The sequence below is a fragment of the Panthera leo genome, chromosome C1, assembly GCF_018350215.1.
Source record: "Panthera leo isolate Ple1 chromosome C1, P.leo_Ple1_pat1.1, whole genome shotgun sequence".
NCBI lineage: Eukaryota > Metazoa > Chordata > Mammalia > Carnivora > Felidae > Panthera > Panthera leo.
The window spans coordinates 78704153-78727798 of NC_056686.1; the positions used below are offsets into that span (position 1 = coordinate 78704153).

The 23646-nt window shown below is 34.8% G+C and overlaps 1 protein-coding gene across 8 annotated transcripts in view; it reads left to right on the plus strand.

Annotated features, from left to right (window-relative positions):
* Positions 1-22217, plus strand: part of CCDC18 (coiled-coil domain containing 18) — a 108195-nt gene extending 85978 nt beyond the window's left edge. For all 8 annotated transcript variants that reach the window (XM_042952866.1, XM_042952865.1, XM_042952868.1 and 5 more), the window contains 4 exons: positions 281-418; positions 2527-2727; positions 11858-12325; positions 22082-22217. In XM_042952866.1, coding sequence (XP_042808800.1) covers positions 281-418; positions 2527-2727; positions 11858-12325; positions 22082-22096 — 822 coding nt within the window. In that variant the 3' untranslated portion in view covers positions 22097-22217. The remainder of the gene's footprint in view (positions 1-280; positions 419-2526; positions 2728-11857; positions 12326-22081) is intronic.
* The last annotated feature ends 1429 nt before the right edge of the window (positions 22218-23646 follow it).

A 23646-nucleotide genomic window follows, 5' to 3' on the forward strand; every position in this document is an offset into this window, starting at 1 on the left:
CCAAAGTTCAGCATGCTGTGGTTATTAATTTGCTTTACAGAATACACTGGTTAGTGAACTTCTATTACATTATGATAAACAATACACTAATACAGTCCCATTTATAGTCTCTTAAATGTCTAGATTTTAAAGTATACCATTTAATAAGTTAACTTTGTATCTGAGTGTTTATATAGTATTATAAAAGAGTGAAGTACTTCCACAGGTACACACTATTGGTTTAGTTTTAATAACCAAATAAACAAGTTAAATAACTTTTCCTTAATATGTCATTTTTAAGGAAGCTCATGGAAACCATTTAGCTGAAGAATTAGGGGCTTCTCAAGTACGTGAAGCTCATTTAGAAGCAAGAATGCAAGCAGAAATCAAGAAATTGTCAGCAGAAGTAGACTCTCTCAAAGAAGCTTATCATCTGGAGGTAAAGAAGATGTAATTCGTTCTAGTATTGTCTGCTAAAGTGGGTTGACCTATCTGAACAAAAGTAGAAGTCTAACTTCTGAGTATTCATTATAGAATAATTCATTGTGGTCTTCATTTCTGGTAGCTTAATATAACTTCACATACACTGTGGAGTTAAGAGCTTAAGTTCTTTAGCCAGGCAGCCTGGTTCCAAATCTTAGCTCATCACTTAGCACTTACATGACCTTGAGCAATTAACCTCTCTGAAATGGGTATAATAATGTAATGTACCTCATAGAACTGTGTTGAGGATTAAATGAATATAGTTAAAGTTCTTAGACCAGAGCCTGTCTCATCATCATCTTCATCATAATCAGTTATAATATAGCACTTGCCAAAACTAACTGGAAAAAGCAAACTGGAGATATTTAGCAAACAACATAAGCAGTTTCATGTGATATGAATCTGTAATGCTTTGCAATGTCCAACATTTGTTGTGATAGTAAATTAGAAAGGCAAAATTAGAACCTCATACTTTTTATCTACTAGTATGTCCTGAACCTTTATACAAATGAGCACTGTTATCAATTAGAATAGCATTTCTTGTCTATTTAAAAACTACATTTGAGGATATACAAAATGTGTATTTTAGACCTAAATAACTTACGGAGTTCTAGTAAAGCATTTTTCTATATAACAAGGATTACAAATACATTCATATTAAACTCCTTTCAGAGGAGTTTGGGACCATCTTTGTGAGGGATTGGTGGAGCTTGAAGTCGCCACGTCTTGCTTAAAGGGTTTAGATTCAGATCTCTTTAAAAACATGGTGTCTGCCAAACAAAACACATTTGCAAACTGAATCTAGTCCCAGGCTAAGGGATTCCAACCCTTGGTCTTTAGAGACAAATGGAATCCTGTTGGATTCAGCATAATTATTTAATAAATATTAGTTACTCAACTAAGTGACCTTCGGTAATAACTAGTCCAGCTCAACTGTTTACCAGCAACTACTCTTTACACTTTTATTATGTGGTCTCTGTTCTACTTTTATTTATTATCCAGTTTTTTACTTTAAGTTTTGTAAGCCCTCTGAAATTAATTATAAGCAGGGAATACAAAAAATGAATTGTAAAAATTGGTTCTACTATTGCTATTTAATATTTGCTACTAATGTTTTATACGTATGATATAAAAATAAGAATTTGTAATGTTTTTATTCTCTTTGACACTTGACAGAGATTTATTTTTAAAGCATATATGTTGTTTGATTATAAAAATGAAGGAGTATGTCATTAAAGTACCAGTATAAAGGATCAATAATTTTTAACAGCATTTAAAATATTACAGGTTTCAGAATTGTCACAAAATCATTTAATTGCAAAACCCCTGATATTTTTGATAAGAATTAGATTTTTTTTAAGTTTTTATTTTGGAAAATTTTGAAAGAATGGTATAAATCCTCCTATATTTATTATTCAACTTTAGCAATTATCAACTTGTGGCTAATGCGATTTCATCTATAAGTATATTGACCATTTCTTTTTAAAAGGGAACACTTTTGAGAATGAAAAGGGGTGCAACTACACCAGGACACCAGGCATAAAACTCAGTCAGTCCTAAGCAAACTGGGAAATATGATCACTGTATCTTTAACCTCACTCCCTTTCCTCCACATCTCATTCTCTTTTGAAGCAAATCTCAGACATCATTATTTCATCAATAAACATTTCAATAGGTGTCTCTAAAAGATAAGGTCTATTTTTAAGAAACCTAGCCACAATACTATTATCACACCTAAAAATTGACAATCATCCGTTAATATTATCAAATACCCGCTCATTGTTCAGATTTTCCCAGTTGTCTCAAAAATGTCTATATAGTTAATTGGTTCAAATCAGGATCAAAAAACAGACCATGGTCTTTGGTTCACTGTTCTTAGGTAAATTTAAGACTATAGGTTTCTTCTCCCCCTTTTTTCCTCTCATGGGGTATTTGTTGAGAAATCAGATGTTTGTTCCTATAAACAGAATTTACTTTAGTATAAGTGGAAGTGGAAAGTATTAGAATTTGAAACCAACTCTACCCTACTTAATTCTTTTCTTTTTCAATTTTGGGGCTGTGTAGATGATTTCACATCAAGAGAACCATGCAAAGTGGAAGATTTCTGCTGACTCTCAAAAGACTTCTGTTCAGCAACTAAATGAACAGTTAGAGAAGGCAAAACTGGAATTAGAAGAAGCTCAGGATACCGTAAGCAACTTGCATCAACAAGTCCAAGACAGGAATGAAGTAATTGAAGCTACAAATGAAGCATTACTTATTAAAGTAAGTAAACGTATAAAAGTACATAAAACACATCAATGAAAAAGTGAATTTATGACTTATTTTCCCCATCCTTGTAGTTTATAAAGGAAAATATGACCAAATGCTGACCAGTTTGAATAAAAAGCATCTTATTTAGAAGACATTGGATGTAGGGATTATGAATATGATGATTATCAGATTACTATAGGAGAAATAATTTATAAATGTTCAAACACAAACTTAAATTTTTAAAAATTTATTTCTATTTTTTTTGGTAAGAACATTTATGTTCTACTCTCCTAGCAAATTTCAGTCATATAATACAGTATTACCAACTGTAGTCAACATGTTATGCATTATGTCTTCAAACCTTATTGTCTTTTAGCTAAAAGGTTTTACTGTTTTACTAACCTCTCTTTCCCTCACTGCCCAGCAAACCCTTTTCTACCTGCTGTTTTTATGAATTTGACTTTTTTTTTTTAACTGTACATATAAAATGATTCCATGAACTATTTGTCTTTCTCTGTTTTATTTCACTTAACATAATGCTCTCAGGGTCTTTTCATGTTGTCACAAATAGCAAGACGTCCTTTCTCATGGCTGAATAATATTCATTGTATGTATATAGATACCATATCTTCTTTATACATTTATCTATTGATAAACACTTTGGTTTTTTGCTTATCTTGGCTGTTGGAAATAATGCCATCACTGAACTTGGGAATACATGTATCTTTTTGATATCCTGTATTAATTCCTTTTGAGTATATACCCCAAACTGGTGTTGCAGGATCATGTGGTATTTCTGTTTTTAATTTTTGAGGAACCTCCATACTGTTTTCCATAGTGGCTGTGCAATTTACATTCCACCAACAGTGGACAAGGGTTCCCTATCTGCACACCCACACCAATACTTGTTATCTCTTGGGTTTGTTTTGTTTTGTTTTGATACTAGCCATTCAGACAAGTATGATGTAATATCTCATTGTGGTTTCGATTTGCATTTCCCTGATGACTAGTGATGTTGAGCACCTTTTCACATACCCTTTGCCTATTTGTATGTGTTCTTTGGAAAAATGTGTTCAGTTTCTCTGCCGATTTTTAATTTGGATTGTTTGGGTTTGAGTTATAGGAGTTCTTTCTTTATCTCAGGCATTCACATACATGATTTGCAAATATTTTCTCCCATTCTGTAGGCTGCCTTTTCATTTTATTGATAGTTTACACTGCTGTGCAGAAGCTTTTTAGTTGCTTATATTTGATTTCAGTGCCCTTGCTTTTATGTCATATCCAAAAATTTATTGCCAACTTGATGTCAGGTGCCTTAGCCCTCTGTTTTCTTCTGGAAGATTTATGGTTTCAGATCATAAATTTAAGTCTTTCATCCATGTAGAGTTGATTTTTGTGTATGGTATAAGATAGTGATACAGTTTCATCGTTTTCTATCTGTCCAGTTTTCCCAGCACCATTTATACAGATACTATCCTTTCCCCATTGTATATTCTTGGCTTCTTTGTCACAAATTAATTTGCTATATATGCATGGACTTATTCCTGGACTATCTGGTCTGTTCCTTGATCTATGTGTCCATTTCTGTACCAGTACCACATTGTTTTTATTACTGTAGTTTGTAATGAGATAATGTGATGCTTCCAGCTTCCTTCCTTTTTCTGAAGATTACTTTAGATATTTGGGGTCTTTTTCGGTTTCATACAGATTTTAGGATTGTTTGTTGATATTTCTTTGAATAATGCCTTTTTGATGGAATTTTAATGGGGATTGAATTGAATCTGTAGATTGCTTTGGGTAGTATATTTATTTTGTATCCTGCAACTTCACTGAATTCATTTATTCTAACAATTTTTTGATAGTTTTTAGTGTTTTCTGTATATATTATCATGTCATCTACAAATATAGACAGCTTTACTTCTTTCCAACTTGGGTACTTTTATGTCTTTTTCTTGACTAATTGCTCTGGGTAGGACTTCCAGTACTGTGTAGAATAAAAGTGGTGAGTGGGTATTCTTTTCTTGCTGCTGGTCTTACAGGATGTTGAATTGTGTCAGATGCTTTCTCTGCATCTACTGAGATGATTTAAAGATTTTTATCCTTCATTTTGTTAATGTGGTGTATCACACTGATTTATATTTTATTTTTTTTGTAAATAGTGAACCATTCTTGCATCTATGGAATTAATCCCATGTGATCATGGTGTATGATCCTTTTAATAATGTATTGTGGAATTTGGCTTTTCTGCTATTTTGTTGAGGAATTTTGTATCTATGTTCATCAAGCATACTGGCCACTTTTCTTGTGGCTTCCCATCAGGGTAACACTGGCTTCATAAAATGAGTTTGGAAGGGTTCCCTCTTCTGTTTTTTAGAAGAGTTTAAGAAGGGTTGGAATTAATTCTTCCTTAATGTTTGATAGAATCCGCCAGTGAAGTCATCTGGTCCTGGACTTTTGTTTCTTTGGAAGTTTTTGATTACTGATCCAATTTCCTTACTATTAATTGGTTTGTTCAGATATTCTCTTCATATTGTCTTGGTAGAATTTGTTTCTTCTAGGTTGTCCAGTTTGTTGGTATATAAGTCTTTGTATCAGTCTCTAATGATCCTTTGTGTTTCTCTGGTAGCAGTTGAAATGTCTCCTCTTTCATTTCAAATTTTATTAATTTGGGCCTTTTTTTCTTGGTAAATCTAGCTAAAGATTTGTATATATATTTTTTACCGCTTTAAAAGCCCTCTCTTTTCAGTTTCATTGATCTTTTCTGTTGTCTTTTTAGTTTCTATTTCTGCTCTGATCTTTGTTATTTCCCCTTTTCTTAATTTTGGGCTTTAATTTGTTATTTTTCTATTTCCTTAAAGTGTGAAGTTAGGTTATTTGAGATCTTGTTTCCTAATGTAGATGTTTATTACTATTAACTTACCTCTTAAAAATATTTTTTCTGTATCCCATATGGGATACCATATTTTGTATCCCATAATTTTTGGTATGTTGTATTTCCATTTTCATTTGTCTCAACATAATTTTTTCTAATTTTTCTGGCCTCTTGGCTATTCAGTAGCATATTTTTTTAATCCTGACATAATTGTAAATTGTCAATTTTCTTGTAAGACTTGTATTGTGGCCTACCACATGGTCTCCCTTGGAGAATGTTCCTTGTATGTTTGAGAAGAATGTGTATAGGCCTTGTATGGAATGTTCTACAAATGTCTGTTAAGTCCATTTGGTGTTATGTGTAGTTCAAGTCGTTTTTCCTTATTGATTTTTCTGCCTTGATCTATCTATCCATTGATGACAATGGGGTATTTAAGTCTTCTACTATTATTATATTTCTGTCTTTTTCTCCCTTCAGGTCTGTCAATATTAGCTTTATATATTTAGGTGCTTCTATGTTTTTTAGGACCATAAATATTTATGTAATATATTCTTTCAGATTGACCCTTTTATCATTACATAATGACATTCTTTGTCTCTTGTTACAGTTTTGGCTTAAATATTGTTTTTTCTGATGTGAGTAGAGCTACTCTAGGATTTTGATATCCATTTACATGGAATATATATATTTTTATATTTTTTATTTTTAATGTTTTTTTAATTTTATTTTAAATTCCAGTATAGTTAACATACAGTGTCATATTAGTTTCAGGTATACAATGTAGTGATTCAACACTTCCATTCATTACCCTGTGCTCATTACAAGTGATGAGCATATTTAATCACCATCACCTATTTTACCTATCTACCCACCCACCTCCCCTCTGGTAACCATCAGTTTGTTCTCTGTAGTGAAGAGTCTTTCTGGGTTTATCTCTGTCTCTTCTGTTTTTTTTCCTTCGCTCATTTTATTTGTTAGTTTCTTTTTTAAAAAAACGTTTACTTATTTTGAGAGAGAAAGAGCTTGCACATGCATGAGTGGGGGGCGGGTGCAAAGAGAGAGGGAGAGAGAGAATCCCAAGCAGGCTCTGCACTGTCAGCAGATGGGGACTTGATCTTACAAAGCATGAGATCATGACCGGAGTCAAAATCAAGAGTCGGACACTTAACTAACTGAGCCACCCAGGCACTCCTTGTTTATTTGTTTCTTAAATTCCACATGAGTGTAATCATATGGTATTTATCTTTGTCTAACTGACTTATTTCACTTAGCATTATACTCTTTAGCTCCATTTATGTCACTGCAAATGGCAAGATCTCATTCTTATTTATGGCTGAATAGTATTCCATTGTAAATATATACCACATCTTTTTTTTTTTTTTCAACGTTTTTTTTTTTTTGTTTGTTTGTTTGTTTGTTATTTTTGGGACAGAGAGAGACAGAGCATGAACGGGGGAGGGGCAGAGAGAGGGAGACACAGAATCGGAAACAGGCTCCAGGCTCCGAGCCATCAGCCCAGAGCCTGACGCGGGGCTCGAACTCACGGACCGCGAGATCGTGACCTGGCTGAAGTCAGACGCTTAGCCGACTGCGCCACTCAGGCGCCCCTATATACCACATCTTTATCCATTAATCTGTCAATGGACATTTGGGCTGCTTCCTTATTTTGGCTATTTTAAATAATGCTCCAATAAACAGAGGGGTTCATATATCCCTTTGAATTAATGTTTTTGTATTCTTGGATAAATACCCAGTAGTGCAGTTGCTGGATCATAGTGTAGTTCTATTTTTGGCTTTTTGAGGAACCTCCATATTGTTTCCACAGTGGCTGCACTGGTTTGCATTCCTAAAAACAATGCAAGAGGGTTCCTTTTTCTCCACATCCTTGCCAACACTTGTTTACTGTGCTGTTGATTTTAGCCACTCTCATAATTGTGAGCTGATACTGCATTGTGGTTTTGATTTGCATTTCCCTGATGGTTATTTATGTTGAGCATCTTTCAGTGTGTCTGTTAGCCATCTCTATGTCCTCTTTGGAGAAATGTCTGTTAATGTCTTCCACCCATTTTTAAATTGGATTATTTGTTTTTTTGGTGTTGTATAAGTTCTTTATATATTTTGGATACTAACCCTTTGTCAGATATATCATTTGTAAGTATCTTCTCCCATTTCATAGGTTGCCCTTTAGTTTTGTTGATTGTTTCCTTAACTGTGCAGAAGCTTATTATTTTGATGAGGTTCCAATAGTTTATTTTTGCTTTTGTTTCCCTTGCCTCAGGAGACATATCTAGAAAAATAGTGCCACAACTGATGTCATAAGATTACTGCCTGTGCTCTCCTCTAGAATTTTTATGGTTTCACATTTAGGTCTTTAATCCATTTTAAGTTTATATTTGTGTATGGTATTATAAAGTAGTCCAATTTCATTCTTCTGCATGTAGCTGTCCAGTTATCCCAGCACTGTGTGTTGAAGAGACTGTCTTTTTCCCATTGCATATTCTTGCCTCTTTCATCTGAAGATTAATTGACCATATAATTGTGGGTATATTTCTGCCTGCCTTCCTGCTTTCCTTCCTTCCAGAGACAGTGTGAGCAGGGGAGGAGTAGAGAGATTGAGAGTGAGAATCCCTAAAGCAGGCTCCATGCCCAGCGTGGAGCCCGAAGCTGGGCTCAAGCCCACGAACCACGAGATCATGACCTGAGCTGAAACCAAGAATCAGATACTTAACCAACTGAGCTACCCAGGCACCTTGGATATATTTCTGGGCTCTCTGTTCTGTTCACTTGATCTATGGGTTTGGTTTGTGTGTGTGTGTGTGCCAGTACCATACTTGTTTTGAATACTACAGCTTTGTAGTATGTCTTGAAATCTGAGATTATGAGACTTCCAGTTTTATTGTTCTTTTTCCATATTTCTTTGGCTCTTCAAGGTCTTTACTGATTCCATACAAATTTTAGGATTATTTGTTGTAGTTCAGTGAAAAATGCTGTTGATATTTTCATAGGATTGCATAAAATCTGTAGATATCTTTGGATTGTGTGGACATTTTAGCAATAGTTATTCTTTTAATCCATGAGTATGGAATATATTTCCATTTCTTTGTGTCATTTTCATTTTCTTTCATCAGTATTTATAGTTTTCAGAGTCCAGGTCTTTTACCTCCTTGGATAAGTTTATTCCTAGGCATTTCATTATTTTTCGTACAATTCTAAGTGGAACTGTTCTCTTAATTTCTCTTTCTGCTACTTTATTAGTAGTGTAGCAATGCAGTGGATTCCTGAATATTGACTTTTGTATTCTATGACCTTACTGAATTCATTTAGCAATTTTAGTAGGTTTTTCATGGTCTTTAACGTTTTCTATATATAGTATCTTGTTATGTGCAAATAGTTAAAGTTACTTCTTTCTTACTAATTTGGATGACTTTTATTCCTCATCTCATTACTATGACTATGACTTCCAATACTGTGTTGAATAAAGGTGTTGAGAGTGGACATCTTGTCTTGTTCCTGGTCTTAGGGGACACGTTGGCAGTTTTTCACCATGGAGTATGATGTTAGCTTTGAGTTTTTGATGTATCGCCCTTATTATGTTGAGCTATGTTCCCTCTAAACCTACTTTGTTAAGAGTTTCTGTCATGAATGGATGTTGTACTTTGTCAAATGCTTTTTCCTTGTCTCTTGAAATGATCATATGGTTCTTATCCTTTCTAGAGTTGATATGTATCACATTGATTTGTGAATAACAAACCACCCTTGCATCCCTGGAATAAATCCAACTTTATCGTGGTGAATGCTTTTTTTTAATGTATTGTTAGATTCAGTTTGTATTTAATATTTTGTTGAGGATTTTTGCATCTTAAGTTCATCATTGATATGGACCTATATTTCTCTTTTGTTGTAGTGTCTTTGTCTGGTTTTGGTATCAGGGTAGTGCTGGCTTCATAGAATGAATTTGGAAGTTTTCCTTCCTTTTGTATTTTTTGGAATAGTTTGAGAAGAAGAGGTGTTAACTCTTCTTTAAATGTTTGGTGGAATTCACCTGTGAAGCCATCTTGTCCTGGACTTTTGGAGTTATTGGATTACTGGTAATCAGTCTGCTCAAATTTTCTATTTCTTATAGATTGAGTTTTGGGAGGTTATGTGTTTCTAGGAAGTTCTCCATTTCTTCTAGGTTGTCCAGTTTGTTGGCATATGATTTTTCATAATATTCTCTTATAATCCTTTGTATTTCTATGGTGTCAGCTGTTCTTTCTTCTCTTTCATTTCTGATGTTGTTTATTTGAATCCTCTCTCTCCCTCTCAATTTTTTTTTTATTGGTCTGTTGAAAGGTTTATCAATTTTGTTGATCTTTTCAAAGAACCAGCTCCTGTTTCATTGATCACTTCCAATTTTTTTTGTTTCTATTTATTTCTGTTTTAATCTTTATTATTTTCTTCCTTCTGTTGGCTTTGGGTTTTGTTCTTTTTTTTTCTAGCTCCTTTAGATGTAAGCAGATTGTTTATTTGAGATTTTTCTTGCTTCTTGAGGTAAGCCCTTATTGCTATAACTTCATTTTGAGAACTGCTTTTGCTGTATCCCAAAGATTTTGGACCACTGTGTTTTCGTTTTCATTTTTCCCCATTTTTTTAGAATTTCTTCTGGATTTCTTGGTTCCCCCATTCATTGTTTAATAGCATGTTATTTAACCTCCATGTATTTGTGTTCTTTCCAGATTTTCTTATGGTTTGATTTCTAGTTTCATAGCATTGTGTTCAGAAAAGATCCATGGTATGACTTCAGTCATTTTCAATCTTTTGAGACTTGTTTTGTGGCCTAATGTGATCTATTCTGGAGAATGCTCCCTGTGCACCTAAAAGAATGCATCCTGGAGCACCTGGGTGGCTCAGTCAGTTAAGTGTCTATGTCGGCTCAGGTCATAATCTCATGGTTCATGGGTTCGAGCCCCACATTAAGCTCTGTAGTGACAGCTCAGAGCCTGGAGCCTGCTTTAGATTCTGTGTCTCCTCTCTGCCCCTCCCCACTCATGCTCTGTCTCTCTCTCTCAAAAATAAATAAACATTAAAAAATTAAAAAAAAATTGTGTATCCTATTTTAGAATGGGATGTTCTGAATATATCTTAGATCCACCTGGTCCACTGTATCATTCAAAACTAGCTTCCTTGTTGATTTTCTGTTTGAATGATCTATCCATTGATGTAAGTGGGTATTAAAGTCCTCTACTGGGGTTCCTGGGTGGCTCATTTGGTTGAGTGTCTGACTTCGGCTCAGGTCATGATCTCACCATTTGTGGGTTCGAGCCCCATTTTGGGCTCTGTGCTGCCAGCTCAGAGCCTGAATCCTGCTTTGGATTCTGTCTCCCTCTCTCCCCGCCCCCTCCCCCACTCGCACTGTTTCTCTCTCTCTTTCAAAAATAAATAAAATATTAAAAAAAAAAATTTAAGTCTTTTACTATTACTATATTACTATCAGTTACTACCTTTATGCTTGTTAGTAACTACTTTATGGATTTGGGTGCTATCACATTGGGTACATAAATACTTACAGTTGTTATATCTTCTTGTTGGATTGTTTCCTTTATGATTATGTAGTGTCCTTTGTTTGTCTCTTGTTATGGTCATTGTTTTACAGTCTGTCTTATCCCATAGAAGTATTGCTCCCCTGGCTTTCTTTTCATTTACATTTGCATTATAAATGCTTTTCCCTCCCTTCACTTTCAACCTTTATGTGTTGTTTGGTCTGAAATGAGTATCTTTTAGGCAGCTTATACAGATAGGTCTTGCTTTTTTATCCATTCTGTGTCAGTCTTCACTCTGGCTTTTGATTGGAGCATTTATTCCATTTACATTCAAAGTAATTGATAAGTATGTACTTAGCACCATTTTGTTATTGTAGTTCTTTTCTGTCCCTCTCTTCTCACAGTTTGCTGCTTTCTTTAGTGATACAATTGGATTCCTTTTCCTTTATATTTTCCCTGTTACTGTGTGTCTGTTCCCTATACTGTTACTATAACATTTGTATAAGGAAAATCTAGTTTTCATGGAGTTTCTTAGTGTAGTTTTAACATATTTCAAGTGAGCATAGGTAATTTTCCCAAAATGAAGGGTTTAAACAGAGTTTGGAAAACTCTCATGGTTTGTTATGAAAGGAATTTGTGTTCTGGGCAGAAGGTTGACTTAAAAAATCATAGATTCTTAGAGATCATTTAAGTAATTTATTCATTTAACAAAAATGTATTGAACACCTACTGTGTACGTATTTTTCTACAGGAATCAGAATTAACCAGATTACAAGCCAAAATTTCTGGACGTGAAAGGGCAGAAGACATCAAGTTTCTACCAGCCCTGCTTACATCTGCAACAGAAATTATGCCTGCCATTCAAGATCCAAAATTTGCTAAACATTCTCATGCAGCTTTTTTCAAGTGTAGAAAACTACGTCGCTCAATTAGTGCCAGTGACCTTAGTGTCAAAACTGGTAGTAATGAAGATCTTTCTGAAGAATTACTACAAGACTTAAAAAAAATGCAATTAGAACAGTCGTCAACATTAGAAGAAAGCCAGAAGGATCTGACTTATACCCAGCCAGACTCATTTAAACCTCTCACATATGACATAGAAGATGATAGTTCTGAAAGTAATGACTTCAGTACTCTTAGTGGAATGCTAAGATATATAAACAAAGAAGTGAGACTATTAAAAAAGTCTTCTATGCAAACAGGTGCTGGTATACCTCAGGTATGTATGTCTTTCATTAGAAGTTATAATAATTTGTCTCCAATGAATATCATTTTATTGTTTGTAAAAAAAAATCCATGTATTTAAATGAAGCATGCCATTAAGTGATACGTAAATACTGAAAGTTCAAAAAATTCCATTGTAAGTAGGGTTGAAAATTTAGCATTGAAAATTAATTTTGATTAAAATAGCCTATACATATGATTAAATATAATCTTTATATTTCATTAAAGTACTAAGTCTATTTCATATTAGGAAAGTATTTTGAACTCTAGAATAAACTTGACCCTTGAACAGTGCAGGGGTTAGGGGCACTGACACCCCAGTGCAGCTAAAAATTCATATATAACTTTTGACTCCCCCCAAACTTAACTGGTAATAGCTGGTTTACTGGAAGCCTTACTCATAACCTAAACAGTTTAACACATATTTTGTATGTTATATGTATACAATAAAGCTAGAGAAAATGTTAAGAAAATCATAAGGGAAAATACATTTATAGTACTGTATTGTATTTACTGATAATGTAAGTTATATCATGTTTTACAAGATGAATTATCTGTCAGTACCCACATCAATATTGTCTTATACAAAACACTGTTGGTGTTATATATGTATAACTAACACTAAATATAAAAAATGAAAAGATAATATGAAAAAAATTCATCTTTATTTATAGGTTAATAATTCATACATTGATAAGGAAGCAGAAGCAATATGAATGCTTTATGGTAGCCTAGCCTCCACACTAATGAATCATTATAAAATTTCATTCTAGCCATATTCATTATATACTGTTGGAAACAGTGTTCTATTTTTTTTAAAAACTACTTACCTGTGATGATGGGCTGCTCTGCACCTTCTTCATTTACTAGAGAGAGGGACACACCCTATGGGAATGTTATTTGAAAGCAAAGTTATAAAACAGAAAACTAACACATTATTAAGTTTATATTAAATACTACTTACCTTATACCTATGTAAGGATAGTTTGCCTACTTCCATATACATCTTGCACATGATGTTCTACATGGTCAGTACTTAGATGATGGTGATGATGACACAGAAACATCTCTCACAGTTCTTGTCATACATTATTATTTAACATGAAAATACACATACACAACAGTTCGATTTATTAACTATGCAGCCATTATTATTATTGCTGTCTGAAGGATGGCAGAGGCAGAGGGGTGGAGGAGGTGGAAGGGGAGGCAGGAGAGGCAGGCACATTTCGTGTAACTTCATGAAAATACATCAGCATTTCTGGGTGATTTTTTTTTTTTTTTTTTTTGCTTTTGCATTTCTTTCAAAATATTTTAGACAATACCAATTGTTCTTCAACCATTTGCTTTAATTTCAGTGTCCATACCCTAGAAGGTCTAGGTCATAAAACTAAATGTCTTTGGAGGCATTTTTGTCTGTATTAAAAACCCATTCAGGCAGATACCCTTTCTCCTCAGTGATTTTCGTAATGGTGTCTGGGAACTGTCTGCTGTTTCTTGGTCAGCAGAAGCTGCTTCTCTGTTAGCTCAACATTTTTTTTTTTAAACAATGTACTCTTTAATAGTTGATGTTACAGGTTTACCATAGAGTTTAAATTAGGATTTTCTTGAATTGCAAATTTAAAAAAATTTTTTAATATAATTTGTCAAGTTGGTTTCCATACAACACCCAGTGCTCATCCCAACAAGTGCCCTCCTCAATGCCCATCACCCACTTTCCCTTCTCCCCCAACCCCCCATCAACCCTCAGTTTGTTCTCAGTATCCAAGAATCTCTTATGGTTTGCCTGCCTCCCTCCCTTTCTGTAACTTTTTCTTCCCCCCCTTCCTCTCTGCCATGGTCTTCTGTTGTTTCCCAAGATCCACATATGAGTGAAAACATATGGTATCTTTCTCTGCCTGACTTATTTCACTTAGCATAATACCCTCCAGTTCCATCCACATTGCTGCAAATGGCCAGATTTCATTCTTTCTCATTTCCAAGCAGTAGTCCATTGTATATATAAAACACATCTTCTTTATTCGTCAATTGATGGACATTTGGGCTCTTTCCATAATTTGGCTATTGTTGAAAGCACTGCTATAAACATTGGGGTACAAGTGCCCCTATGCATCAGCACTCCTGTATCCCTTGGGCAAATTCCTAGCAGTCCTATTACTGGGTCATAGGGTAGTTCTATTTTTAATTTTTGGGGGAACCTCCACAGTTTTCCAGAGCTGCTGCACCAGTTGGCATTCCCACCAACAGTGCAAGAGGGTTCCCTTTTCTCCACATCCTCTCCAGCATCTATAGTCTCCTGAGTTGTTCATTTTAGCCACTCTGACCAGCATGAGGTGGTATCTCAGTGTGGTTTTGATTTGTATTTCCCTGATGAGGAGTGACATTGAGCATCTTTTCATGCGTCTTTGGGCCATCTAGATGTCTTCTTTAGAAAAGTGTCTATTCGTGTCTTCTGCCCATTTCTTCACTGGATTATTTGGGTTTTTTTGGGTGTGGAGTTTGGTGAGTTCTTTATAGGTTTTGGATACTAGGCCTTTATCCGATACGTCATTTGCAAATATCTTTTCCCATTCCATCAGTTGCCTTTTAGTTTTGTTGATTGTTTCCTTTGTAGCGCAGATGCTTTTTATCTTGGTGAGGTTTCAATAGTTCATTTTTGCTTTTAATTTTCTTGCCTTTGGAGATGTGTCAAGTAAGAAATTGCTGTGGCTGTACCTCAACATTTTTTCAGCAAAACCTATTTCTAAAATTAACAAACCATCCTTTGCTGACATTAAATTCTCCAGCTTTAGATCCTTATCTTTCCTTTGTCCTATGTTGTCATATAATGACTTTGCTTTTTCTCAAATCATAGTAGAGTCTACAGGCATGTCTTTCTTAGAGCAATCTTACACTCAAATAAAAGTTGCATTTTCAAAAACACAAGATAAAAAGTACAAGGTTTTCATACCTGCTAGCGTAACTGCAGCTATGGTTTCACAAATTTCCTTTTCTTTTTTCACAATGGTCCTTACACTGGATTCATTTATCTTGAAATGGCAGGCAGCCACAGCTGCAGACTTCAGTCTCCAGTGCATACCAAGCAGTTCAATTTTATCTTGTAATGTCATGACTTTTCTCTGCTTCTTGGGAGTTCTTCCAACATCACTAGCTGCACCTCATATGGGTTCCGTGATGTTATTCAAAGTGTATGGTATTGCACTAAACACCATGAAAAATATGTGAGAACTGCAAGAGGTCACTTTTTTATTGTGATACACAATTTAGTGGAGAGATGAACTGCTCACATGGAGATGATAAACGTCACACAGTGTTTTAAGCAATACAACACTTGAACTCACCACAATAGCCACAGGTGGTGGCTACGAAATTATTACAGTACTACATTTAATTTTATACAGTTATTTAATACCACATCTTTACATTTGTTTACATTTCAACGGCAGATGGCACCATATACAATCTGTGTGTGCATACGTTTTGATAAACCTTAACTTTTTATAATAGATTTGTGTGTATGTTATGGTAGTAAATGAAAAATAGACTAGTGTCTTCATATGTTTTATGCATTTATGACATACCTTTCTCTTAATTTTTTGATATTTCTAGGCTGTGAGGCTCTTCCATAAGTTTTTTTCAAATTGTTGCATGTCTCCAAAAAATTTTTCAATATATTTATTGAAAAAAATTAGCCATATAAGTGGACCTATGCATTTCAAACCTGTGTTATTCAAAGGTCAGCCCATGTTATTCAAGGGTCAGCAATACTAGAAAATGTTTTTGGAGTTCCAAAATTAGTTGTGTTTCTAGACTTCTGGAAACATTCTAGTAAAAATTATTAAGGGGACCTTTGTTTTAGTCATAGACTTCCACAGTGGCAGAGTATCTCATTTACATAATTTATCTACTTCCATTATTCTGTGTATATCATACTGAATAGGTAATTATATCCCTACTACACAGACCCTGCAGGCACTCAAAATTTTTATAAGCATTTGATCTATAACTTGCATATAGAAATAAAGAATCTCTTCCAGAGAAATCCAGCTTTTTTCAAATGCCCATTGGCTTCACTTTCAAAATAGAATTGGTGGCCTAAAAATTTTTTTAAGCATTTTTAGAATGGATCTAAGACAAAAACTATTAGAGCTTCTTTTCATTTCTCTACTTTGAAAGGAGCTTAATTTACTACTTATAAGCAGAAAGCGATATAAATAATATTCTTATTGGTAAAATAAAATTTTCACATGAAACCTCAAGTATATAGCAAGTCAGATGGTATAGTAAACAAGGCAATTGTGTATAATGCCTGATGAAATTAGTTTTCGTCTAGCCTTTTAAAACTACATTTGTGTTTACTTTATATCCTTTATTCAGCCATTTGATTATTTATTGAGCATCTATTATATACCAGGCACTGGAATTATAGAAATAAGCAAAACTGGCCAAGACCCTGTCCAAACAGAGTTTACATTTTTGTGGGGAAACTTTCAGTAAACAAGTAAATAGATACATGCTCTAATGCTAGGTGGAAATAAGAGCATACAATGTGATGGGAGTACTGTTTTAGATAAGGTGGTCAGGGAAGGCCTCTCAAGAAGGTGACATTTGGGGGCGCCTGGGTGGCTCAGTTGATTAAGCATCCACCTCTTAATTTCGGCTCAGGTCATGATCTCACAGTTCGTGAATTTGAGCCCCACTACGGCTTCTGTGTTGATGGCGTGGAGCCTACCTGGGATTCTCTCCCTCTCCTCTGTCCCTCCCCCGCTTGCGTGCTCACTCGCTCTCTCAAAATAAATAAGCTTTTTTTTTTTTTTAAGTGACATTTAATCAGAGTCCTATAATAAGTAGGAAGTAAGAAATCCCAATATCTGGAGGAAGGGCAGTGGAGGAAAGGGAACAGCAGGTACTAAAGTCCTGAGGTGGTAGCGTGTCTGGCATGTACAAAAACCAGCTAGGAGGGATATTGCTGGTTTGGTGTAAACAAAAGGGAAAGTAGTAGGAGATAGATGATGTTAGTTAGGGGTTGGGTTGTAAGGTGGGGGGTGAGGGTGCTCTAATAGTCTTGTAGCTCCTGCAAGAACTTTGGATTTTATTTGAAGTGTGATGGGAAACCATTGGAGGGTTCTGCATAGGGAAATGGCAGTTATTTGATTTATGTTTTTAAAGGGTCACTCTGGCTGTTTTATGAAGAATGGATGATAAAGGAACAAGAGCAGAGACTATCTAGGCGGATAGTCTTGTATCTGTAGGTGGATCTTGTATAGGTGGATCTTGTAATAATCCAGGCAAGAGACAATTTGGGGTAGGCAGGAGGATAGATGTGGAAGTGTTGCGAATGGTTCCATATCTGGATATATTCTGAAGGTAGAGCCAACAGGATTTAATGTAGGTTTTGAGTGAAATAAGAGTCCAGAAGACTGCAAAGATTTTGGCCAGAGTAAGTGAGCTTTCACTGAGTTGGCGAATACTAGTTGATGAGCAGACTTGGAAACCTCTTAGATCAAAAGTTTGACTTTAGATATATTAAATTTGAGGTTTCTATTAGATGTCGAACTGAAGGTGACAAATGAATGATTGGGCTAATGAGACTAAAGTTAAATTTTTAGCTCAGCATGTAGATGGTTGTTAAAGCCATAATGCTTGTTAAGTCAAGGGAATGAGTGGGAGTAGAAAAAAGAAGCCCCGAAATTAAGCCTAATTTAGTAAAGCTAAGTTACTTTTAGCATTCAAGAAGTTGAGTATCCAATAAAGCTGAGATTTAAACAGTGAGACAGGAGAAAAAATAAGGAAAACATAACATCACATGTTTCAGAAAAGAGACTGATATCAAACATTGCTAAATAAAGTGAGGAATAATAGTTGATATATTTGGTAAAATGCAGGCTGTTGATGACATTTATGAGAACAGCTTCATGGTAATAGTGGGGATAAAGCCTGATTAGAGTGTGATCAGCGGAGAATAGGAGAAGAAATGCAAACACCAAAAACAGGCAACTCTTTTGATGTAAAGAAATGAGGGAAATAGTCAAGAAAGAGTTTTTTGTTTTGTTTGCTTTTAGAATATGAGATAAACAGCATTTGACTGGTGGGAATGATCTGGTAGACAGGGAAGCTGATAATTCAAGACACAGAGTGGAAGGAGTAAAATTCTTAAGGTAGGCTGAAGGAGATAGACTCCAGCAGAGAAGAATTGGCCTTGGATAAGAGTTCATCCACTGTAGTGGGAAAGAAAGCAAAATATATGCGTACAGAAACACATGGAAAGATTTGGTGAGAAGGGAGCAATTTCTTTATTGATTGATTGCCTGTATTTTCTTAGTGAAGGTTTTCTTAGTGAGGTTATGAGTTATGGCAGGGTAAGGTATTGGAGGTTTAAGAACAGGAAAGGTATATGAAATAGTTATCTTGGAGAATGGGAAAATATAAATGGACTAGGGAAGTCTAGCAGGATTACCAGGCAGATGGTTTTGTTGGTTGAAATGGCCCTGCAAGTAAGTATATCTGGCATCTTTTGTCCTTATTACATGCCAGCAAGACGATGTCCCTTTCTTCCCATCATAGTGACAACCAAAAAGAACTGTCATGAGTTTTCATAATGTTCCCTAGTGGGAAACACTGCTTCCTTTTTTAAGAACTCTGCTCCACTCCAGTGGCCCTTCGAGTCCTAGATGTGCAACAGTCTATTTCTGGTCAAATAGACCTTGATTTATTTAGAATAAACTTGATTAGTACAGTGACAAATTGTAATCATAGTAATACACAAGCATTAGTACTATATGCAGGTACTATTTGCTTTACATAAATTGGCTCATTTAATCTTTATTGATTGGTACTATTATTACCCAAATAGTACCAAACACTTCTTCTATTGTAGGGGGTACTATTATTTTTTTAATTTTTTAAAAAAATTTATTTATTTTTGAGAGAGAGAGTGGGGGAACGGGCAGAGAGGGAGAGAGAAAATCCCAAGCAGGCTCCACACTGTCAGTGTGGAGCCCAATGCTGGACATGGGGCTCAAACTCCAGAACTGTGAGATCATCAGCTGAGCCAAAATCAAGAATCTGACTCTTAATCAGTTGAGCCACCCAATTGGTGGCTAGGTGCTAGGGGGTACTATTATTATCCCCATTATATAGATGAGGCTTTGTTCTTAACCACTGTTGATATACTAATTTCATAGTTGTGTTTCTATTGTCTTCAGTACTGTTTAATTACATAGTTTGGTCTTGCAACTGCTTAGTAAATTAGAGATTAAGAGGTTAGGACTTAAAAGTTACTACACAACTGATTGATAGAATATCTTAGTCTATAGGTCATTGGAATAAATAGATGCCTTTGAATAATTCATTTTGCCTATTCTGTTTTAATGGAAGCTCAGAGCCAAATTAAAACATGCAAAATACTAATAAAATAAAATATGCAAAATACTATAGCCAGTTTTTTAAGAAAATCCAGCCAAAGTTAAATTCTGTTCACATTATAGCTTTGTTCATTGCTAGTGATGCTCTACTGAGTTTTAAATGCATTAACCATAGTCGGTAGCCTTAACATAATCTCACCTGGGCCTCATAGCTCATGAGACTCAATTGCATTACCTGTGTTGGTTTAATTTTGTCTTGAAAAGAAGGGGCTGGTTCTTTGGGTTGCTCAGAACTCTATTCTGTACTTCTGTGGGACCCATGCTGGGACAAATGCTTGACAAATGCTCATCTGTGGGTTTTACTCAGTTCTTAGATGGCCATCACTTGTCGTTATACCTTAAACTTAAGGGAAAGATACCTGAAGACATCTTCCCAATACTTTCTCTGTAGGGACTCCTTTTTTTTTTTTCTTTTAATGGAAGGTGAGAAAATTCAGAGCAAGGACTGCTACTATTGAAAGAAACTTTGACTTACTATGGTTTTATTGTCTAACTTCATGATCATTTACATGTACATTGCATTAATAAGTGTAAAATTTGTAAAACTTGACATATTTTAAATTGGGTTGTAGAACCTTGATCTACAGGCTATTTCTTGTCCTTAGCTCACCTCACCCACACTAAAGTAGAACACTGCATTTGTCTCTGGTATAAAAGCAGAAATTTTAACCTTTTTTTAAGCCAACGAAACTGTTAAACAATGTTATAAAGAAACCCAAATATGTCAATCAGATACAAAGCTAATTTATCTGATTAAAAGTGGATTGTGGCTGACCTTTGCCCAGTTACTTGCTCACCCTCTTACATGTCTGCTTATGCAAAGAGTTCAGAGCAGGCCTGGATTAATCTTTAAGGAACATAAGCCTGAGATTAGGGCACCAAGGGAAAGGGAGTACCACAGTGTTTTGCCCTAGCTATCATGCCCTTAACTCTTTCACTGCCACACTTGAGTGTAGTAGATTGTTTTGTAATTGTCTTTATCTGCCATGTTGCAGTTTAATGTGTGTGCACTGTTAAACTATCTTTTTCTTTGGTATATTGAGTGCCTTAGGTTTAAATTTGGTTTGAAGGTGTCATCAAGAAATTACATTTGTTTCTGACTTATGGTGTGAGTTTCGCTTTTGTAGAGAGTAACACCAGCTGGCATTTAAGTCATGCTCTGATTTGTGTGAAGAATCCTTAAGCTCTTTATTCTAAGCAATAAAAAGGTGAGAGGGGGCATCATTGTTGGGTTGTGTTGAGGGCATCAGTTGGCCTTAATCCAGCTGTGCTCCAGAGAGTGCAGTTTTAAAGTCCATTGATACAGCAGAAAAAAACTAGAAATGACTATGTGAGAAGTACTTAATAAGTGTTAGTTATCTCTTTTACTTATGTTATAGCCCAAATACTGATTTTCCTAACAGTTAACTATGTTGGCAGTTCATTCACCATAAAGCCTCTAGCACAGCAGTTTTCTGGTGACAAAACCTTCATAAGTCACACAAAAAATTACACATACACAAAATTTTGAACATATTATCAAGGAGTTCACAGATACCAAGTTAAAAACTCCTGTTTTAGATCTGAACAGTGGAATACTGTGCTGTGAATACTGATTAATTAGGTAATTCACAGCTTATTATGAAGTTGTAAGAAGTATTGTTTATAATCATCTTATTTCCAAAAAGGAAAAGTCATTTGCAAATATGGTCCATATGCCATGCAATAAGATGAAAAACAAAAATTGAGAAAGTCAGCTATCGGGAAAACAGGGATGGATAAAAGCAAGGTGAAGCAAGATTACAGGCAATACCAGAGACGTAATAACATTTTCAAATCCCTGGCCTAAGTAAAGACCAAGGTGTGACAAGAGTATTTGACTTGTATTTTTAGAATCTTCTGGGCCTTTTCCCAGTATTTTTCTACTTCTGTATGTTGTGCTCTTTTTTGATGCAAATATTTCTCTTGTCATTTTCCTTTTTTGCTTTTTTTTCTCTTCCCTCTTTTTCACTGACTTTTTTCATGCAGCCCTTCCTCTATCTTCCTTACTGTGCCCTCAAACCATAATGTGACACCAGTGTCTAAATATTTTATTTTTATTGTGTCCTCTGTTTTTGTTTTTTAAATCAATTTAAACTTTGCACTCCCTCCCAATGCCCCCCCAACCAGAATTATTTGCTTTTTACATTTCATGTGGTCCATTTTTTACTTTTTCTGATTCATGTTTAATTGAGTAAGCATTTCCCACTCTTGCTTTAAATTATGTTCCTGATTATTATAGTGGACATTAATACTAAATTAATATAAGAATATTTCAAAAACTAATCTTTTTTTTTTTAATATTCCAGGGAGAAAAGTTGTAATTAAAAGAAGATGTTGATATGATGAAAAATGAGATTTTTGATACTGTATTTATTACATGTAGCTCATACTTCATAGAAGCTGTTATTTTATTGCTTTTGAATAAATTTATATTTCAGTATATTTAAAGAAAGTTCTTCGAAAGCTTTTTCTTTTTGCGGAAGTTAATTCATTACTCATTTTTGGTTTAAACTTGCTACTTTCCTTGTCTTTGTTTTTTATGTAAAAATCACTGCTAAAATGCTTAATAAGGACATTAAGTCATTTATATTTTCAATTTATATTACCATATTATTTGCTTATTGTTCTAGTAATACTTTATTTTTGTTTTATTTATTTATTTGTTTATTTAATAGGCTCCACATCCAGGGTGGAGCCCAGGTGGGGCTTGAACTAATGACCCTGAGATCAAGACCTGAGATCAATGACCCTGAGATCAAGAGTTGGACACTTAATCAACTTTATTTTCCAAATAAGTAATATGAATTAAAAAGTCCTTCTGCCACAGGTTCATAATTGTACTAATAAGACTGGCTTTTGTTGAGTATTTGCCATTTATTAGTCACTATTCTAGGCACTTTCTATTTGTCAACTCATTAAATTCACATAATCTTATTTTATGAGGTATATACTATTATTATTCCTGTTTTACAAGTGGAATTATTTAACATAATGACACAAGAATGTGTTCCAAATAAACTGATTTTCTAAGTCTCGTGAGATGGAGTTGGGGTTAGTGACCCTATTTATACACGGCCAGCTTTATGGTAGAATAAAAATAATGGAGCAAAATTAAGATGACATATTTAAACCCTCAAATTTAAAAACCTCTCAAGATTAGACCAAATATTTTTATCCTTAGAATGTTAGAAAAAATTAACCCATATTCTTTTCTAAGGACACATTCTAACAGGTAAACATTAAAGCCATTAACGTTGACAGTACCACTTGAATAACACTAATTGAGAATTTGTAATTGTCAGGAATCGAATAAAGTTTATCTTGTTACTTCTACCTACTAGTGATTTGACTCTAAGAGTTAAATTACTAATTCAGTCTTTTTAGCCAGCACCCTTATTTCCCTTTCCCCCAAGTTTCTACCATGTGCCTTATGAACTCTTGTTCATGGACTAGTGAGCATTACTGTGTAGTCACGTTGTACATCTGACACCTTCATTAATTTAGTTTCCAGTCTGAGCTGGACTCTTATTTTTGACAAACTTTAACCTTTTCCTCCTACCTTCCTTCCTCTTCGTCTTGACAGGTATATTAATATTTATATTTTCAACTACCCCCTTTACTACATCTCCTATACTCTAAAGAAATAAGTTAGCCACTTATTTCATAGGAGATCATCAGGTCCAATCTCCCTCGATTTCCTTTATGTATCCCTGGATACTGTTGATTCATTCATCCCTGGCTACTTAGTTTAAGCAGGGTCAGGGTCCTTCCTTAAGAATTTTGAAGCTGAGGAACGCCTAGGTGGCTCATTTGGTTAAGCCTCTGAATCTTGATTTCGTCTCAGGTCATGATCTCACACTTTGTGAGATCA